The sequence below is a fragment of the Corapipo altera genome, unplaced genomic scaffold (genome assembly GCF_003945725.1).
Source record: "Corapipo altera isolate COAL_440 unplaced genomic scaffold, ASM394572v1 359, whole genome shotgun sequence".
Taxonomy (NCBI): domain Eukaryota; kingdom Metazoa; phylum Chordata; class Aves; order Passeriformes; family Pipridae; genus Corapipo; species Corapipo altera.
In genome coordinates, this window is record NW_020884948.1 from 478,351 (window position 1) to 499,148 (window position 20,798).

The 20,798-nt window shown below is 39.5% G+C and overlaps 1 protein-coding gene across 16 annotated transcripts in view; it reads left to right on the plus strand.

Annotated features, from left to right (window-relative positions):
- TNS3 (tensin 3) overlaps positions 1–20,798 on the plus strand; it is a 206,917-nt gene that overhangs the window by 180,342 nt on the left and 5,777 nt on the right. For all 16 annotated transcript variants that reach the window (XM_027662849.1, XM_027662851.1, XM_027662852.1 and 13 more), the window contains 7 exons: positions 6,188–6,356; positions 8,670–9,313; positions 9,961–10,047; positions 10,970–11,098; positions 13,340–13,435; positions 15,731–15,808; positions 17,273–17,350. In XM_027662849.1, the coding sequence (XP_027518650.1) occupies positions 6,188–6,356; positions 8,670–9,313; positions 9,961–10,047; positions 10,970–11,098; positions 13,340–13,435; positions 15,731–15,808; positions 17,273–17,350 (1,281 nt within the window). The remainder of the gene's footprint in view (positions 1–6,187; positions 6,357–8,669; positions 9,314–9,960; positions 10,048–10,969; positions 11,099–13,339; positions 13,436–15,730; positions 15,809–17,272; positions 17,351–20,798) is intronic.

Sequence of the window (20,798 nt, forward strand, 5' to 3'; positions counted from 1 at the left end):
ATTTTTTCACCATTGCTGAAGTCATCAAAGGATGGACCGAGAATAGACTGTTAAATTTAAAAGTATTGCACAAAGCTTCTTATCCTTCTGCTTACTGTTTAGGGCAGGCAGTGGCTTGGTTACTTTGGCTTACTTTAGAGCAGTATGGTTTTCTGTGTCCATTAAGCTTTTAGGCTAGCCTGAAGTTGTTGTGGGGTGTCCAGCCAAGGGTTTTGGCAGCGGAAAACTGACCTAAAGCTCCCTTTCCCCAAAAGATGTAACTGAGGGTCTTGACTGGATTTTTCAAGCTCATGTGATGCATGTCATCTTTTCACAAAAAGGACTACAAAGTTGGAAATGTGTGAGAAGCTACTAAAATAAAAGATATGATAATGGAATGACTGCTTTCACTTTCCTGCCATTGTTGGACCATTGTCTCCAAAGGTATGAGGTGCTTTTACCTTCAGCTGTTACAAGAAAGGAAAAGGAGTATTTTTACCTATCTTTTATCTGGACCATGGTGTGGGTTAGGCCACTCCGGGGTTTTTTGGTAGATTTTTGGGTGGAATTCCTTTTACTTTTTTATTTTAACAGATTAAGTGGATTAAAATACAGGTTAATCTGTAACATCTTAATTAGTATAGCTGTGTCCTAGGCATATCCGGGAGTTTCGGCTTACGACTGGAAGAGGCCTGCAACTTATAAGTTTGCTGCCAGGTAGAAGAGTGAGCTGGATATTTTTCTACCTTGCATGTTGGCACAATAGTATTCATTTTGTTCCTGAATGTCACTTTTCAATAGTGTATTGTGCAAAGAGTCCAGTTCCTCTCTCAGGTTCTGCCTGTAAAGTTGATGAGCAGTGATAGTAACTGTAGGTCTTACCTGGCTGCATGAAGAGACACAGACGTGAATGATCTTGGCTTTGTCATGTCACTTCTTGAAGCAGGGAGCTGCACTTTTGCATTCTCAATATTTCCACAGCTATAAATGGCATGGTAGGGGCCTGAACCGAGCAGCACCAATGCTTTGCATCAAACGTGCCAGGGTAGTTCTTACCATGCATGTAGAAATCCTGTAGAAGCGAAGAGTTTGCAGAGTTATTGATTCCATGAGATAAAGAGTTAAAAGCTGACCACTGAGTGTGGACTCTGCATCAGACAATGGAGAGGACATAGCTGAAATATCCAGCAGGCTTGTTTCTAATTGAAATATAAACAAAGCTGCTTTCTTGGGAAGTGCCTTTCAGATATACTTGTTTATAGCCTGGGAAGAGTTGTACTGAGTTTGTATTCTTTCTGCAGATGACATACCTGGCTGCCAGTGGCCTTCCACTCTTCGTTTAGTATTTTACACCTGTGAAAATGGGGGTGAAAAGAAATGTTGCATCTGTGAGCATTACAGCGGTCCTTCTCTCATGAAGTGTAGTGTGCTCTAAAGGTAATAGCAACAGTCCAGCGCCTGAAACAGAGAAGAAACAAGTCTTGGTCCATTTCTTCAAGGAAGTGCTGTGGAAGAAGGAGTGAAATTTGGTGGCTTTATCCTTTAGATTAACTCTTACGCACTTAGTTGAGATGGCATTAGAGTGGGAGAAGATTTTCAGCTATTTCAGAAGGAGTGCCACTCCCCTTCCTGCCCCCAGCCTCTCGGTAACTGTATTCCAGAGGCTCCCCTATGTAGTCTGGTATCAGAGGAACAGACGTAGAGGCACTGAAAACAAGCAAGCATATGGAGTTACACTTGTGATCATAATTCGTATGCCTGCATTAAACTCTCTTATACTGTAATGGAGTCATCTCAGCCTGCAGTATAATTCTGCATGTTCATGTGCAGAGATGAGATGTCAGTTGCACTTTTAATACTTTGTCTTACAGGTACTGATCTCTGGACATTTGTCTGCTTTTAGCCTAGTTAAACTTGGATGTTTGGGGAGACTCCAGTAGTCTTCAGACGTACAGCATCAATTTGACCAACCTACATTAAACTAATTGGCTTTTTATATTTTTCTTGAAATCGTTGCTCAAAACTTGACATCAGTTTTTATAATACTTGGATAAACAGTCAATATTTGTGTATTATATATGTGTGTAAACAAGCACCACTCATATTAGTAGAAATATGGCCTAAATCATCGGTTTATGCAACCAGCTTTTCTGACTCTGTTTGCACCAGTACAAGGATGAATGTCATTTAGGTGATCTAGTAGATAAGAAAGAGATTTAGATTTCTCTAGCTTTTTCACACCAAACAACGTTTCTGCAGTATTTCCTTGAAGTTCACTTTTATGGCTGTTGTGGATATAGTCAATTAATGCGTATAGTAAAAGACAGTGTTGCACTTTTCTGTTTCCCTCATCCAGGTAAATGTTTACTCTGTACAGTATGTGTGCTATGTGAGGAATTAAGATGGTTTATAGTCAGGACACTGATTTGCAGATTTTCTTATCTCAGGCATTTCTTTTAAGTACCTTGCATGCTCCTATCAGGTTCTGCCCTGAATTGAAGGGAAAGCAAGATTTGTTTAGACTTGTTTCAGTGGCCTTCCTCCTTTTTGCATTAGAAAGATTTCTGTGTAAAAAGGTACATTAGTGCGATCTTAGCTCTTTGAAGGTATGGAATTGTTTAATAACTTTCTTGTGGTTTGGTTTTTTTTGATTGGTTATTTTTTGTTGTATTTTGTTGTTGTTTGCAGGGTTTTTTTTGTTTGTTTGGGGTTTTGTTTGTTTTTTATTTTCTCTTGCCCCCCCTCCCCCCCATCTTTCGAAGTGCATCGGCTCTCGAGACAGTAATTAGATATTGTTTCATCTGTGATTGTCTTATTGGATTCCAGTTGAGTAATGTGTGTTGAGGTCAATGGGACTGTTCAGGTGCAAGAAGCTGTTCAGATGCTCAGGCATTTGTAGTATCAGTGCATGGCCTTTTCTGTTGTAGAAAGTAGTGCTATTGACCCTCGTTTATGTGAATAGGTGTTGACTTTTTTTTACTAATCCAGAATAATAAAATATAATCCTCGTTGCAGGTTGACTGGTTATTTAATGTACCTGTAAAGAATAGGATGAAACTGGTGCCGTATAAAGCTCTTCAGTAATAGCATCCTTATTATTCTTCATCCAAATGCATCTATTTAACTACATCATTTAGTATTTGTGTCCAGTATCATTAAATTGAATGTAGTTCAGATTCCAGTCACTTTAGAAACCAGTTACTCTGGTGCTGTTTGTAAGCTATTAGAAAATAATTTACAGTTTACAGTTGCTTTACATTAGTGTCTCTGTGGTGTGGACGAACTCACACGTGAAAACTACAGCTGCACAGGTGTCATGGTTTGACCCCAGACAGCAACTAAGCACTACTCACTCCCCCACCCGTAGGACTGGGGAGAGAATTGGAAGGGTAAAAGCCAGAAAACTCATGTGTTGATATAAAGACAATTTAATAGGGAAAGCAAAAGCTGCACGCACAAGCAAAGCAAAACAAAGAACTAATTCACTGCTTCCCCTGGGCAGGCCCAGGAGAAGTTGACTGTTCAGCCATCCCTAGGAGAGCAGGGCCCCATCATGTGTAACTTGGGAGGACAATTGCCGTTGCTCCAGATGTGCCCCCTTCATCCTTCTTCCCCCTACTTTATATGCTGACGTTGTATGGTCAGTTTGGGTCACTTGTTCCCATCCGTGTCTCCTCCCAGCCACCCATGTACCTCAAACTTCCTTAACAGCATGGCAGTATAAAAAGCACAAAAGGCCTTGGGTCTGCATAAGCCCTGCTCAGCAATAACAGAAACATCTCTATATTATCAACCCTTTGTTTAGCACAAATCCAAAACATAGCCCCATACTTACCACTGTGAAGAAAGCTAATGCTATCCCAGCCAAAACGAGCACAACAGGTAGCTAAACCTTGTGCTGCTCTGTGCAACTAAACTGCCTTTCAACCTCAGTTCTGTCCTTTTCTCCTCGTGAGCAGAAGAGTGAGAAGACTGGCTCATGCGCATTCATTCCTTTCCATCAGGTTTTTACAGTCAGTGATAATATACCCCTGAGCCTTCTCTTCTCAAGTCTGAACGGTCACAGCTCTCTCAGCCCCTGCTTATATAAAAGATGTTCCAGTCCCAGTGACGGTTCAGGCATCTTTGAGACCTTGCACTGGACTTGCTCAAGCAAGTCCCTATCTCTCTTGTACGGAGGAGCACATAAATGTGCACAGAGCTTCATATATGGCCTCATTAATGCTAAGCAGAGAGGAAGGATCACCTCCCTAGACCTGCTGGCAACACTTTGTGAGGCAGTCCAGGATACTGTTGATCACCTTTGCCATGGGGTTGTATTGCTGACTCATGGTCAGCTTACTGTCCCTGAGGACCCCCAGGTCCTTCTCCATAGAGCTGTCTCCAGCCAGCTGGTCCCCAACATGTGCTGGTGCCTGGGATTTCACCTTGTTGAACTTAAGATTTCTCTTGGCCCATTTCTCCCACTTGTAAATGGCAGCTCAACCATCTGGTTTGTCAAGTCACTCCTTGCAGTTTTCTGTTGTCTGCAAACTTGCTGATGAAACTTTATCCCATCATCCAGGTTGTTAATGAAGGTGTTGAAGTGTATTGGTCCTGGTGTTAGCCCCTGGGGTATCATGCTAGTGACTTGCCTTCTAGTGGACTTGGTGCAGCTGATTGTAAGCCTCTAGGCCTAGACGTTCAGCCAGTTTTTAGTAGATCTCACTGTCCACTCGCCTAACCCTTGCTTTCTCAGAGTGTTTATGAGCGTGTTATGAAAGACCATGATAAAAGCCTTATTGAAATCAAGATAAAGAACATCCGCTGCTCTTCCCTTAATCACTAAGCCAGTCAGTTTATTGAAGAAGGTTATCTCAGTGGATAAGCATGATTTCGTCTTCATAAATCCACCCTGACAACTCTCAATCATCTTCTGTTCTTCCATATGTTTGGAATTTGTTTCCAGAGACTGAGGTTAGGCTAACCACGTCTGCAGTTCCCTGGATCATACTTCATACCTTTCTTGAAGGTATGAGTGATGCTTTCTCTCTTCCAGTCTTTAGGAATCTCTCCCAATTGTTGAGACCTTTTAAAGATTATTGAGAGTGGCCTGGAAGTGGTATCAGCCAGCTCCCTCAGCTCTTGTGTGTACAGCCTGTCAGACTCCAATAGACTTAAATATTTCCAGTTTGTTTTAGTGCTCCTTTGTTTAGTCCTCCTCCACTGAAGGTACATTTTGATCCAGATTTTTCCTGTGGTCTCGAGGGTTTGAGGTTCCCAAAGGCCTGTCTTACTGGTAAAGACTGATATGAAGAAGGCGGTGAGTACCTCATTGTGTTCTGTGCCATCATGCACCAGGTCCCCTGCCTCATTCAGCAAGTGGGCTGAATGGGCAGGCTGAATTAATACCCGAATGTTGTGAGATTCTCCAAACCTTGCTGCTGCTCCCTCGTTCCATCTCCCCCTTCCCTCTGCAGTGGGCTGGAGAGGAGAATTAGAGTCAGAAAAGGTGAAGATTGTAGGTTTAGATAAAAAAAATTTACTGGAAACAGCCATAAGAAAATGAACAGTAACAGCAACAATATTAATAACAAAAACGTACAAAAGAGAGAACGAGTCACGTGCAAAAATGCTTACTGGGGAGCTTTACCTGACCCAACTGCAGCCATGCCACCCTCACTGCTCCCTTTGGCTTGGAACTGGTGCCGTCCCACTGCTCCTTCCACCATGCTTACTCAACCGGAAGGAACCCCTTCTCCCTGGAAGAGACTCCCTTCCCCCCCACCCTTAGCAATGACCTGAGGTGGTATAGAATAACCTCCAGCTCTTAGCCATGTCTCCTTCTGGCTACTGCAAAAATGAACCCTGTCCTGGGCCAGAACCAGGATACTCAATTTTCTGTCGCTCTGCTGTTTAAGTGCAGGTAGTGTATATAGTCACACAGGATGCTTGACTAGATGTACCTGATTAACACTGTGTACTGTGGAATGCAAAACATCTTGGAACAGGTGGGTCCGTTCTCATCTGGGGAATGTATACTGGAGAACTGATCAAACAGTTTGTGTTGCAATTCTGTAATCTTTATTCCATATGCCACTTGACCTGCTGGATGTTTTCAGTGATCAACATAATTTTGTGAAATAACTTGTTAGTGCTCAAAGAAACAAAAACTCTTCAAATGCGTGTTGTTTTTAAATTTGCTTTTACTTTGTTTTCTTTGCCACAGAATCTCAAAGTTACGTGGAAGCCATTAACCACTCTGTGGTGATGCCTGACAGCACTGTGGGCACTAATCCTTTGCTGAGGGCCGACATGCAGATGGATCTCCCCTTTCAACCCTGTTTTGCATCTTCTTGTGCTGTTTCAAGTAACAGTCCTATCCCAGGGGCAGAAAGGTAGGAAAAGATTCCCCTACTTTTTTATTTAGTTCTTATAACTATAGTTCCCAGCCAAGACATTATGATTGCGTCTTCATTGCAGAGCATTTGTCTAGGGACTTTGAGTTTGGTTGTGACATTTAATGTAGATGTTGTCCACCAGCTGGACAGATATTGTTTATTATGTCAGGGACACAATTAGCTTTGAAGATACAGAGAAGACAAAAATAAATAGGATTTTATAACTCAGTTATGTTACATGCTAGCACAAACTCATATATGTTTTTCTGTGTGCTTAATCAACATCTCTTATGGTTTACTGAAAACTGTTTCATAAAATTTCACATTGGAATATGAGAGAAAGGGTGCACTCTTCTTGCTGCAATCCATGCGTTTTTAGTCAGTAAAATGTCAGTGGGTTTGTTTTGGTAGTGTATAGCTGACTCCCTTTCTACTGCTCAGCAGGTTTAGAAATGTTATTATTTTATAATTGTATTGTGGTAAACTTGTAGGGCTCTGGACCAGAGCTTGAATAGTATAAATTTACCAAGTAGTGCTTGTCCAGAGGAGCTTACAGAATAAGCTGAGAAATGCCAAAAAGCAGCAAACAAACAAAGAGTCCCTGGCTACTGTTTGAAGGTTCAGAGCACCATAAAAATAATCATAAGTCATTAGTTATGCCCTATATTTACTTAATAGGCAAGGTGGCATAACCTGATGAGGTTACCTTCTCTGTCACTATGCGATAACATTCCTTTATGGCTAATTATCCTGTTCTTGTTCTTGGCTATTTGATTACTTTTTCTCATTAAGTATTTGATTGGTTGTCAGACTCTCAGTGAGTACTTCAAGTATGTTGTTACCTATTTATCTTTTATTTATCTTCCAATATAATTGGTTCAATTTTCTATCAGTACTGAGACTGTGAAAGAATGTTTTGGTTTTGATTACGAATGTGAATCATAAGACTGAACAAAGTATGTTGCTGTTTGCTGCAGAGGATGCAATGAAACAAATAAGTGGATACATATTAAAAGCTTTCAGGCAACGCAGTTATCAAGTTTACATACTTGCTTCAGACTTTATCGAGAAAATTTTGTTCCCTTCTTTCAAAGTATTTTTTCTGTCATTTTTCATTTCATCTAGCAGATAGCTACAGCTGTAGAGTTTTTTCTTCTTGCAGTGATGTCTTTTTCCATTTGCTTCCCTTCCATTTCTTTATGGTCCTTCTACTTTGAGCCGTTCAAATCTACTGGCATCCATGCCCACAGTTCCCTTTTAATTAAATATCCTTTCCTTTTTAATATATATCTTACGTCAACTCTTTCCCCCTTGCATTTCATGATGAGTTTACTCCCTCTAGATTTTATATTAGTAATATTTTCCAGCTACAGTCTAAGGACATACATTTTTAGAAGCAGGGAGACAAACTTTTATCAGATGATTTCATCAGAAGCTTAGTTTCTCTTGTTTAGAAGGAATTTTTGTTTATTTTTCACTTGAATAGGTAGAATTGCTACGCAGTAGAAAAATCTAATGTTTACTGTTGAAATATTTAATTCTAATTCTATAAATCAAAATTGTTCCATTGTCAAATAAATCAACAGCTGGACCTACCTCTTTTTTAAAATATAAATTGTATTAAAAGCAACCTGGTCTGCAAGATGGACCTTGTGAACTCTGTTTTTATAATAGTTATTAATTTATTGTTTGATGGTGCACAGCTACCTCCTTAGCCCATTTTTTCTTTTTTTCTTTTTTTTTTTTTTTTTTTTGTGAGCAAAAGACACTCTGCATGCAGGAACTGATTTGAGCATGTCAGGTTCCTTCTATAAACCTCTACCTTTGATGGCAGCTTTGGCATAAGAAATTCTTGCCTCCTACTGCTCTTTTCCAGGTAGAACTTTAGCTCACCAAGACCACTGTATGTGAAGCAATGCTGTGAACAGCTTCACTAAACTCATTCATATTAAAAGTAACCCTCTCAAACAGGGAGAAGGAGAAGTATCTTCAACTGTCATTGATTTGATGGACTGTTCTATGGTGCAAACTCAGAAACTATCCCATCAACATGGTTAGGTGGAGATAAGTAGAACATAGTAACCTACACTGAAGAAATGAATGTCAGGGTGAGAATGGAATCCCTTGATCCGGCTGCATTATCTGGTCCACCAAATTTTCAAAGAGCACTCTGAGGTATTGTCCTGGGTGTGGTGTTTCATTGCTTTCAATGATTGCTGAAGTATGGGTTGTACAGTGACCTTTTAAAGGAATGACTTGGCTGTTGTTTTATTTTTATGTTCATTTTTTGGCTTTTTATTTTTTTGACAGCTCTCCTGCAACAGAACGTCTTTGGCTTGAAAGCAACCCTAAAGCTTCCCTATCACCTCAGTTTTCAATGGGAAACACCAGGCAGCCAGGAGGTTACCTTGTGCCGTCTGAATTTTCAAATGCTATGCAAGATGTCTCTCTCTTGTCTCATTTCCAAACTCCAGGACTGCAAGTGGTCACCCTGAGCAACCTGGAGAATTCACCAGCAGAACCACAGCAAGAACATGCTATCAGTAGCAGTGCCCGTGCCTACCTGAGCTACAGTGGGGCTGTCAGGGGCAGTAGCTCTCCTGGAGAGGAGACACAAGCTACTTGCATAGCCAATGCTAGCACCTCTCCTAAAACCCTGAGCTCATCAGTGGCAAGTGCTGAGGAGAGTGGCTTTTTGACACAAAACTTTATTAGAGTGACCTCTGGACACAATAACCAGAACAGTACAGTTCAGCAGCACCATGGAGGGAACGTACGTGCTCAACCGCCTCTTCCAGAGAAGAAGAGGTCCTCTGAAGGAGAATGTTTCTTTGCCTCCGTGTCACCTTCTTCAAGTGGCTTCTCTAGCCCTCACAGTGGAAGCACAATCAGCATTCCCTTCCCAAACATCCTCCCAGATTTCTCAAAGATGTTAAGCCCTTCCCCAGTGCCAGGTATGTTCTGCATCAGAGAAATGCAAAATACATTAGGTTTTATATGAGTTTATAAAAAGCATTTAGGAGATTTTAAAAGTGGAAGAGAGAAAGAAAAAAATAGAGGGGAAAAAAAGCGGTGGAATGAAAATGGCACAGAGGACTTGAATGTTTGCAGTAAGTAGTACCAGTTCACTGTCTTTGGATGTATTATTCAGAAAACAAGGATGCAGAGTTCTTCCTGCACTTCCTAGATTATCTGCGAAGAGCAGCCTGCCTATTCAACTGCCAAACTACAAGTGAGTAACGTGGAGTCCAATTTCTTTTAAAAAGGGCTGGCTTCTCTCTGCACCCTTTAGACCTGTGCCACTACTAGTTAAAAATGTAGATGTGTGTTCACTGGACCCTGTTGAGAAGTGTGTATTTAATACAGTTTTATAAGAGTTTTTAATATTTTGTAGATTTTGCAAAATGAAGCTTCAAACATGCTTTCAGAATCTTAGTGCAGTGTATCTTATGTGTTTTCTGGTTCTAAAACAGCTCAGTGTCTTTAAATTGTCCTAATGATGAGATTTTTGAGTAATTAGGGTGATTAGATGTTAGAAAGAAAAGTAAAAATGCTTTTATATTTAAAAGATATCTTGACATTTTCCCCTTTTATTTTACAGAAAACACAATTGATAAACATGTGACCGTAAAATTTGTTCAGGACACATCCAAGTTCTGGTATAAACCCAATATTTCACGAGAACAAGGTATATCAACTGATCTATATTCTGGTATATCCATTCACAGAAAAGCTAGTTGATGAAATCTTGTTAAGTTTTTTTGATACATCCCTGATGTTTAAAAGAAATATTAAACCTAGAAGGGCCACAGACAACCTCACTTAATTTCTTTGGTTGAAAGGCTTCTGAATTTGAGTGTGAAAGGGCAGTCAAATAGTCCTTAAAAAATATCCAGTTAATCAGATTATCAGTTAATCAAATTATTAGCCTAACTGAGTGAACTATGAAGTAATTCAGATCTACCTGTGGTAGCTGCTGCAAATATCCTTTACTAAGAAGCTCCAGATTTTGGAATGGCAGATAAGCATGAAGCAATACCAAAGAACTGTCTGCTCTCAGAAACCTTTTGGACAGTGAAAGAGCAAAATATTCAGTTACCTCCCTTCCTTTGCTTTAAAACTACTAAGGGAGTGAGACTGCTTTGCAGAGACAGAAACTTGGTGGTGGATGAAAACAAATCTGTTCTGCCTGTTGAAGCTGAATAGGAAGTGAAAAACAGCGCTGTCTAGTTACGGTGGGAATTACAGAGAGCTATGCAGTCTGTAACACTTTTAACAAGCTGACAAAATCTAAACAGAAATCATCTTGCTCTTGCACTGGTTGTAGGAATCCTGGTGGGACCTTAGCACCTTTCTCAGTTTAAAAATCAGTAGGGATCTGTACTTCAGGCTTCTTTGAAAGAAGTATCTGTGAAATTTGGATGAGATGTTTCCACTTGGGTCCCCCAAATATGCTTGACTGTATTCTGTTCTACAGCAATTAGGACAGAGAAAAGCATCTTATTTCCTTTAAACCTGTATTAAATATAGATTTGCACTTCTGTACGTTTTGAGTCTGTGCATTGTACTTGAACTGTTTTTCTCTCTCTCTTTCCTGGAACTCCTTGCAGCCATTGCTGTTCTCAAGGACAAGGAACCTGGGTCGTTCATTGTTCGAGACAGTCATTCTTTCCGGGGAGCCTATGGGCTAGCAATGAAAGTTGCAACACCACCTCCTTCTGTGCTGCAGTTAAAGAAAGGTACTTAAGGGCTTTTATATATTATTAAACAAACCATACATAGTAGGAAGTCCTTGTTACTGGGTAATAATCTGTTGGAATCTTCCTCTCATCTCATAAGTGCAATTGAATTGCAGGCTACATTTGGTACCTTGTTGAATGAGACATATATAGTTTCACCATGATGTGTAAATCTATTCATTGTGGCTGTGCATGCGTTGTACCTTCTCAACCTAATAGAAAATTATTATCATCTCAGCAATTAATCCTCCCTAGCAATCAGAAGTCTGCATTTGATTCACAGACCACCATGTCAAGCTTTCGCTTCGCTGGAGGGTTGAATATTTTTGACCCCAAAATATTCAGTTCAGTTAAGTAGAACTGAAACTCAGTAGGTGGTTCCCTAAGGAAAGGTGGTAATTGTTTAAAAGAAGTGGTGAAATACACCCACTCTCCTGGTTTCAGTGCCTCCATGTTCCTGATGGTTGTGAAAGGTAAAATGAGAAGAACGTACAGAAATCATTAATCGATGTATGGAAACTCAGCCTCCAATATCTGTAGTGTTCTTGGTTCCATTTGTGCTACTGCAGGGGTAGTGGGGTTATTTTTATTGCTACTGTTTTTCTTTTACAAAGCTCATTGTGTTTCATTAGTACATGCTATCTGGTGAGCCAAGCAACAGAGATCATCGGAAAGCAATGATTCTTAGGGTTGTTGTTATGGAAGCGTGGTTTTGTCTGTTTTGGTTGGTTGGTTGGCTGTTCGTTTGGTTTTTTTGGGTTTGGGTTTGCTTTCTCTGGGGCTAGGTTAGCAGTGCACCTCTATTACAAATTCTGTTTCAATCTGGTATCTTGAAACAACTTTTAATAACAATTTGCCATGTAGTCCTTCTTTTTATTGCCAGTAAACATCAGCAGAACCACTTCCATGTCACAAAGACAACAGAGGGTGGTGATAGTTGCAATAAGTACAGAAAGACATGAAAGTTCAAACCCTGCTAGCCTTTAAGAGTTTATGTTGGTAGTACCACAGGCAAGTAGTAGTAAGACTGTAGCATTCTTCCACTTCTTACTTTGTGATACTTAGCCTTTTTGATATCCATTGTTTCATCCCAGAAGGCACAAATTTGTTCCGTTTCCTGCAGGGTTTCTTGTTCCAGGCTTCCCCTTCCCATATACCTTGTAGTCATTTATTTTTAATTTTGCGAGAGCATAATGGCAAACAGTAAACTGTTTGAAAGAGCCGTCTTTACAATATTTGCTTGTATAGAAGTTTCTGCTGTCCGTATTAATATGTGCATCTGTATTAGCCTGAAAATCAACCCTTGATGTGTTTCCTGCTAGATCGGAGTCAAAGGGAGTATTCGCATTTGTTGCTCTTTTGTTAAGGTTTGAATGATTGCATAGCTTTGTCCCATTGCTGTGAAGCAGCCCTGTAATTATTTGGAGTGGGATTCAGTTTGTAGTTAGGTGTGAAATATTGTGAATGCATCTTTCAAGAAATAATTAAGTTGCCTTAATTATACGTCTACATATATATGTTTATGTTTAAAAGAATGCTAAAACTCAGGGGAATTTTTCAATATCTCTTGGACTTTGAATCTCCTCGTTATGTCCAACTATTTTGGTTTGTTCTAGATTCCAGAGATAAAAACTGTCTTTACAAATCTAGTGAAACCTGAGTGTTTCATGTAATATGTTTGTTTTCAGGAGCAGAGACTTAGCATAAAACTGCAAATATTTTGAAATTTAAAAATTCACTGAAAGACTTGGCATCATTATCTTCATGTAGCTAAATCTTCTGTTGTTTTAATCTGGAAAAGTTGTGCAAACAGAACTGTCACTGGAAATTGGAGTATTTCTTTGTACTTCTGCTTTCTGGTCACATTGGTTACGAGTTCTTTTAATGGGCAAGTGCATCAAAATTTCTAACCATTCATTTTCCAAATTTCTGTTCCCGTCTGTAGTTGTGACCATGCTTGGAAATTTTGGTCACCAGTGTATATTTGGATGTCAATCACTTATGAATATAAAACCGTTTCCTCTGGTTGTTTAAAGTGAGCTAGTTGCTTATTTATTTGTTGCAAAATGACCTTTTTACTACAGCTTGTAATTTTGCAGCAAAGTAGATCTAATGTATTCTTTGCGTGCTGCATATAAAACATTTGGTCATAATATGGACAAAGTGCTTCATAATGACTTGCTAATTTGTGAGAATTGTCAGTTCATTGCTTCTTTTCATGAGCTTTCTTTTTTAACACAGTTGGAGATTTGTCAAATGAACTTGTGAGGCATTTTCTGATTGAATGTACTCAGAAGGGGGTACGCTTGAAAGGATGCCCAAATGAACCATATTTTGGTAAGTACTGTGCATCACAGGGACAGAGAAAATGGAAACAGTTTGCATTTGCCAGTGCTGACTTGGGTGAAGTGCGAACAAGAGAATACTTAGCTCGAGTCCTGATGACTTCTGTAGGAACCCATTGTAAGGTTACAGGAGCCTTGTACACATTTACCTTAAGTAGATGTACAGGGTGCTCTAGCACAGATGCACATGACCAAGCTTCAAGCAGTCAAGCTTGTCTACCACTGCCAATGTCGCATCAGATAGCTGAGCTATATCGCTGTTGTGGTCCTTATTGATTCAGGACCTTTGCCCTGTTTTGTCCTGTGTTATATATGTGCTGTATATAAGCTGGCTAAAATGAGACCAGAATGATACATTCACAAAGTACATTATGCTGTGTCAGCCTACCCAATGTAATAATATGATAACTGTAATGATCAACAGCCAAACACCTACCTAGCTGCTCACTCATTTGCTTTCCTCAGTGGGGTGGGAGGGTAAGATGAGAAAGCTTGTGGGTGGAGATGAAAACAGGGAGATGCTAACCAGTTACTGAGCTGAAGAAACTCAACTTGGGGAAAATTAAAGTTTTTCCAGTTAAAATCAATATTCACGTAGCGAGAGTATGAGGAATACATTCAGTGCAGGTAGCTTGGTGTGCAGCTGCAGTGTGAGCTGCAGGTTGAGTGTAAGTGGTGAAAGCCCCAGTCAAGATGCCATGACTTGCCAACCCTTTGAATAACAAAGGGCCTGTGGACCTGTGGCTCCAGGGGACAGGACACTGAGAGACACAGCAGGAGCCGATGACCTCCAGACTTTCCCCTGCTTAGAGTGTAAGGATATAAAAGCCCATGGGTTCCTTCGTTTGGGGTCCCTCCTGAAGGCACACAGCTTGAGTTTTTAGTTTCTTATTTAGTTACTGCACCAATATTAAATTATTTTAAGTGTTGGGATGTGTGAGACTTTGCTATGGGAAACCTGGGTTGATCCAGTAAGGAAACCTGGTCTGACCATGAGTGTGGAGTGTGTAGTTCCTGTGAAGGGGCCTCAGTCCCAGCTCACATGGTGTGACAGTGGGAGCCAGAGTGGCTCCTAGATGATTGGTCAAGGAAGTTTCCTTCACATGAGAAACAAAGACTAGTATGAAAATAGCATTTATCCTTCCCCTTTTCCAAACTCAATTTCACTGCTTCCCCAAAGACTTCTCATGCCCACTACAGGGGGATGGGTGGCATATGGTCTTTACAAAACAGTTCCTCTGCTTCTTCATCCCTCTCCTAACTTTTCCCTGCTGAAATGTGGGCTTTCCCCAGGGAAAAAGTCCACAAAGTAGGTGGACAGGCACTATCACACACTTTTGTGGGAAACACAAAATATAAAGTGAAGGAGTAATAGTTTGGAATAACTGGTCTTTGCATTTCTGTAAGAATTGGGTCATCTTTCCATTTCGAAGAAACTTTTGATGAACTGTAAAAATGAGGTTGGTTTTGGTTGAGCTGGGATTTTTCTCCAGCACATAGTTATAATGTTTGATGCTTGTTTGTAAATGGTATTGAAGGATGGCTTTTTGTACAAACAGATTGATGAATATTGCGCTTTCCTCTCACTGCTTAGAGTATAGTTTCACATGCTAATTTCAAGGATTATTAATGTTTAATTATTTTAATTAAACCAAGTACAAATGACAAAAGTGACTTTGAATAAAAAAGAATAATTTAATAGAGAATGCTATGTACCTCACTGCTGCACTGAATGAAAGGGGATTTACCCAAGACCGTCTTTTACACTTTCAGAAGTACAGAATACAGGTATGTGTATTAAACAGAACACTAGACAGTGAAGGTGGCTAAGAGGTAGAACTCCTCGGTCTTTCTCTGCCTCATAATAGAATAGTGACCTCTTGTGTTCTTATCATCTTAATAAGATTTTACTGCATTTAATGTAGCAGAAGTTAAGAGCATTGAAAAGAATCTACTGACTGTATTTTGGCATTTTTTTGCTTTCTCCATTTGAAGTAAAGACATTTAGGTTAGGATTTAAGCAGTGCATTTAAGCAGGGAAAGGGGGCATATGATTGTGATTAATGAGTTCAAGATCATCCAACTAGGATGGGAAGCATGAATACACTAAAGTTGACCCAAGAAGATCTTGGGTCCTTCTTGGTCTCTTGGTACCAGGAGATTTTTTTTTTTTAAAGGAAGCAGAAGGGGCCCTTGGTCTATAAAATACTTGAAAGCAAACATAACTTGTGCATTCTTTTTGTCCACCAAGTTAACTGTGCATGTGTTGTTGCTTTTCTGACCACAGGGAGTTTGACAGCTCTGGTGTATCAGCATTCCATCACTCCACTGGCATTGCCCTGCAAGCTCCTCATCCCAGACAGAGGTATGCTTGTTAAAGTACAGAAGAGATATACCCAGGCAAACTCTGCTTTAAAGTCAGTGTCTGAAGGCAGGTGAATGTGTCACAAGTCGAGAGCTAAGCAAAAATGCTCAGGGAAGCAAACTGTGTTTTAAGAGTTGTTCTTCAGTACTGGTGATGACCCTAATCCAAGGTGTAGTTGTGAACACACTAGTACTGTGATATTCCAGTCATAAAAATCTATGCATCATGGAAATCCACACAGTAATCTAGCATGTAGGAAGACAAATGTACTTAGACATTATATTATGCTCATGCATGGTTAGATTTAGACACAGCTGTCTGATATTCTCCCACGTTAAGTTAACCTCAGACGCATTACTAAGATGTTAAATGTTCAAGTGGTTTTTGACTGAACTTTTTAAACTTTTGTTAAAGACTGTATGTCAGTGTTCAAAAATAGCATTTGATTAATGCAAATACATTAATGAAACCATTTTAGCACAAAAATATGCTATGGTAGATGTGACAAGAGATCTCTTTATGTGGCAAAACAGTGTGGCAGGTGGGCTTGTTCTCCTTACCCTCCTCACCTAAAATGGAAAACTACTCCTCTCTGCCAGAGGTACAGGACTGAAACTTTTGCCTTGCCCTGAGTAAACATACCACAGTGAAATTTTATTTTGTATTTAGTTTTTAATCCGATTTGATCTCATGTTTTAAGATGATCTTCTGTGGTTAATGACAGGATGCAATACCTGGAGTATTTAAAGCATCTGGATAACTCTTATAACTCTAGACATGTGGACAGTGTCACAAATTGTATTATGGCTCTCTTCCTCATTTGAATATATTCAAAGCTAGCTTACATCATGCTAAAGGAAGCAGTAAGTGACATGTTTTTACATGCATTTGTATAATTGAAACAACAGGCTGGTAGATGGTTTTTTCACTAATTTTAACAAACGATTGGGAGGCAAACATTCCACTGCTGTCTTAAAGGTTGAGATGTTTTTTAAGGAAGAAGAAAGGAGCATTATGTTGTCATCTTTTGAATCAAAATATAATTAATTGGCTTCATCATGGTAACACAAAGCCTTTATGTATAAATTAGTGTAAATTATACAATGAGATAGTTAAAATTTCACTATTTAAAATATTTTCAGGTTGTAGTGAGGGAATATAGCTATAAGTACTGTTTCAGTGTGGCATCGTGTGCCCCTGCAGCATATGCCTATGGAGTTATGTCTTTTATTGTCAGGAAATAAAGGTTTAGCATCTTGCAGTGCTCAAGGTAAAAAAACCTGATGCAGCACAAAACCCACATAAATGATTATAATTTCAGATACAAGATTGTTTCATGTTTCTGGCCAAGAGTTGTCCAGTAGATGAGATCACAGTTAAAAATGCTAAACTCATACTTGCCCATATGCTTTGATTTGTTGATTGAAGTCCATACAAGACACTGACAGTGTTTTCTGTTTGCAGATCCCTTGGAGGAGATAGCAGAAACTTCTCCACAAACTGCTGCAAACTCAGCTGCAGAGCTTCTCAAACAGGGTGCAGGTCTGTTAAACTTTTTCCTTGCATTTGACTGTCACCAAAGTTTGTATCTTACAGGCTGGGAAAAACTGAAACTTGGACTAGACTGAAGGATGTGTAAAGGGAGCAACTAAATTTAGAGTGCTGTGTAGAAGTGTAAAGGGTACAGTGTGGATATGTACCAGGTTCATTCTGTTTTCTGCAACCAACTCCTAAGTTCTACAGTCATGTGTTTGCTTTCCAGTCATGTATTTCATGAGACTGTGAGGTATACAGAGGTTTATTCAAGCACAGCAGCTTTTAAGCAGTGACATTGCTTTCATAACTGATGATCTTAGAGAAGATATTTTCAGCTTGTGGTTGCAGAGGTTCATGATCTATGTCTGAGGTCTGTAAAAGCCAACTAAGGAAGGTTAAAGTTAAGTTAAGTTCTCGTAATAGGGGTCAACAATACCACTGGAAAATGCTTACTGTTCTATCAATCTGAAAAAACCCCTAAAAATATTAAATAACAATGCGCTGTGCTTCACTTGGTGCTGTACTGCGTGTTGTTAGGAAATATCCTGTGTCTTTCCCATTGGATGCTGTTTTATGGATTCTCACGCATACTGCAGCACCCATTCTGGCAAGTTAATTTGTCTTACAATGAGATTATTGATGTGACAAAAGAACCCTGACCAGACTACCTCCAAACAAAGTGATGCTATGCATTGATACCATCTGTATCACTCTCAAATGGAGGTATTAGCAGCAGCTGTGTAGGGGCAGCTTTGCTTCTTAGCTGCTTTGTTTGTGTATGGCTGATCCAGAGAGCTAGTTAAACAACCTGTATGAAGAACTGTGGTGGCATCCTAACTCACTATATTGGATATTGCTCTGAGTACCTCTTAGTAACCTTAAGGCTGTCCTTAGAAGAAATGCAGCTACTGTGTTATTCCACTATACAGTGAGCATGCCCAGGGAATCCTGTCCATGCCCTCCCATGGTCCCTGGTTTTCAGGCTGCTTTGAATTCTCCCTAGGATCTATCTATCCACCCAATTAGTGCCGTTAGAGCATGGGAATACACTACATTTACCGCTCTCCTTTGAGTTTAGTCTACTACTGGACCACAAGTGAGTGTTGTGGCCAAGCGTGCCTTTCTAAGAATGCTGCCTCATGGCCCTCACCTATTTTAGAGCACTTCTGAAGGAGGCAGTTGCCAAGCTGAGCAGCTCTGGAGAGAATGTTGCTCCTTGCTTGTGCAGCAATCTGCTTTGACTTAAAAATGTGAAGTACTACTTCAAGTGCTGTAATTGAGCAGGCATGTGTGGCTGAGGCAACAGCAAGTCTTTGCGAGGCTGTGCTGGGAGTGAGCACATGTTGGCTCACTGGTTGGGGTTTCTTGTGGACAATATAGAAAAAATGTTGGTTTCTCCTTGCTCAGACAATGCTTTTCAAAGAAAAAGAAATAATTCTTCCTTCAACTGGGGCAGTAGTCATATGGGAGCTGTCATATCATGGATCATTTGGGGTGCTTAGTACATTTGGGTTTAACCTGTTTTGTTGTTACTTTCGTTTTTAAACAAGGGTTTGAAACCTGAATAGATAAATTAGCTAGGAGAGATTATCAGGTGTTTGGTTTTTATTTTGCCCTGATACATCATTTCCCACTGATTTTCCATGTTTCAGCAGTCCCTTTCCAGTCATAGAGACATTTAGCTGGTGGAGTTCAACACTGAAGTGCAAACCAGAAACTTGTACATTTTGTCCTTTCAAAGAAACTTCAAAGCAGATACACTTTCTCCCTGCCTTTCTTTACCCTACCCTTCTCCCACTCCACATGCAAAATATTACTTGTTCTCCTAGAATGATTATTTTTTATAGCTGTCTGAAAAACGTAATGAGCATTTCCAGTTATGATCTAAATGCAGAAGCCGACTAGAAATCCTTTGCTTCATGGAGAGTGACAGTTGAAGACTGGAAACCATACAGATAAGAGGCTTTTCCCTAGGACAGACATTGCTTTATTAAACTTCCTGTTCAGCAACAAAATCTTCTGCAGCAAATAAATCACAGTTCTTCATTTCTGTTTCCACTGATACAGTCAGGGGACTAAGCATTCTAAACAAATCACATTGCCAGTCTAGAAGCAGCATTGTTAAGCTGTTGCTGGTGGCACAAACGTGCTCCAAAATGCCATGTGTGAAAGACCGAGAGCAGCAACATTGCAGCACAGCTGCATTAAATACATTGTTAGACCATGCTTGATGTTCTTAAATGAGAAATTTTTCAGCCTTTCTCATTACCTTTCCTTTCCCATAATCTCCTTTTTAAGCTGGCAATCTTTTTTTTGTGTATGCTAGCATTCTTAGTTCTTTCTGTTCATGCTCATGTTCTCTCATGTCAGAGTGTCTTGTATTCTAGTGAATTTATTACCTCCGCTATTTCTTGATACTAAGTTCTCTCTGCCTTGCTTAAAGCCAGGATTTTGCTTTTAACTCTCTCTGATCTTTACATTGCTCTACTAAATTCGTTTTCCAGGATTTACCTGGCTTCAAGAGAAGCCATTAGATTAATTTGATCTTTGCTTTCATAATGTTGTCAAGCCAAGCTAAAGTGCTAAACAAATGAAATATTAGCATGGTAATTTGTACGTGTCAGCTGCCAGAGTTGTAAATTCTGTCCTGGATACCGACATAGATATTTTTACCAAACACAAAATCTGTTGGTACCAGTGTTTAGCTATGGATGTGTATAATCATTCTTGCTTGTTCTTAATCTGTTTGTAAATTTGACTTTATACCACAGTCCCAAAATGAGTGTGTGAATAATTCTATTAATACTATATAATAGTAAGTTGTACTGCACAATGTTAGATAGTGGTGTACTATGTAGTATTATACAGTACTATAGTACCACTGTATAATTCTATGTAAGATTAGTACATTTTTTCGTAGTGCTCACTGCAGATTTGATATTAAACCAGGTCAAAAAAGTAACTGTTTGGTAACCTTAGAAACCAATGAGCATCTATTTTATGGAGATATTTCAGAAGTTACTATTATCTCTGGGAGACAAATAGTTCTTTTAGAAGTAAGAACATGCTGAAGCAAAGAATAGGCCTAAAAATATATGTCAGTAATTTTTATCAGTGTTTTGTTTACCCTGAAATCCCTAAACATAAAAAACACTATGAAATTAATGAGAAGTGAGCTTTGCAACAAATCTCAATTCTTTCTGGGGTGAAAACTTTTTTGTCATGTCAAACAAGTGAATAGTTTCCTTTGAATATAGTTTAAATACTGTTTGAAACTAAAAAAATGTTTGAACGTATGCTGCGAATGTGTATTTTCTAATTGGCTGATGTATTTGAACTTAAAAGCAAAACACTCCCCTTCTTTCCCCTCGGGAAAGCCTTTGCTCCAGTAGTCCCTACAAGTGTACTCTCTGGTAATGTCTTGTATTTATTTAAATTTCAGGATCTATGGGTA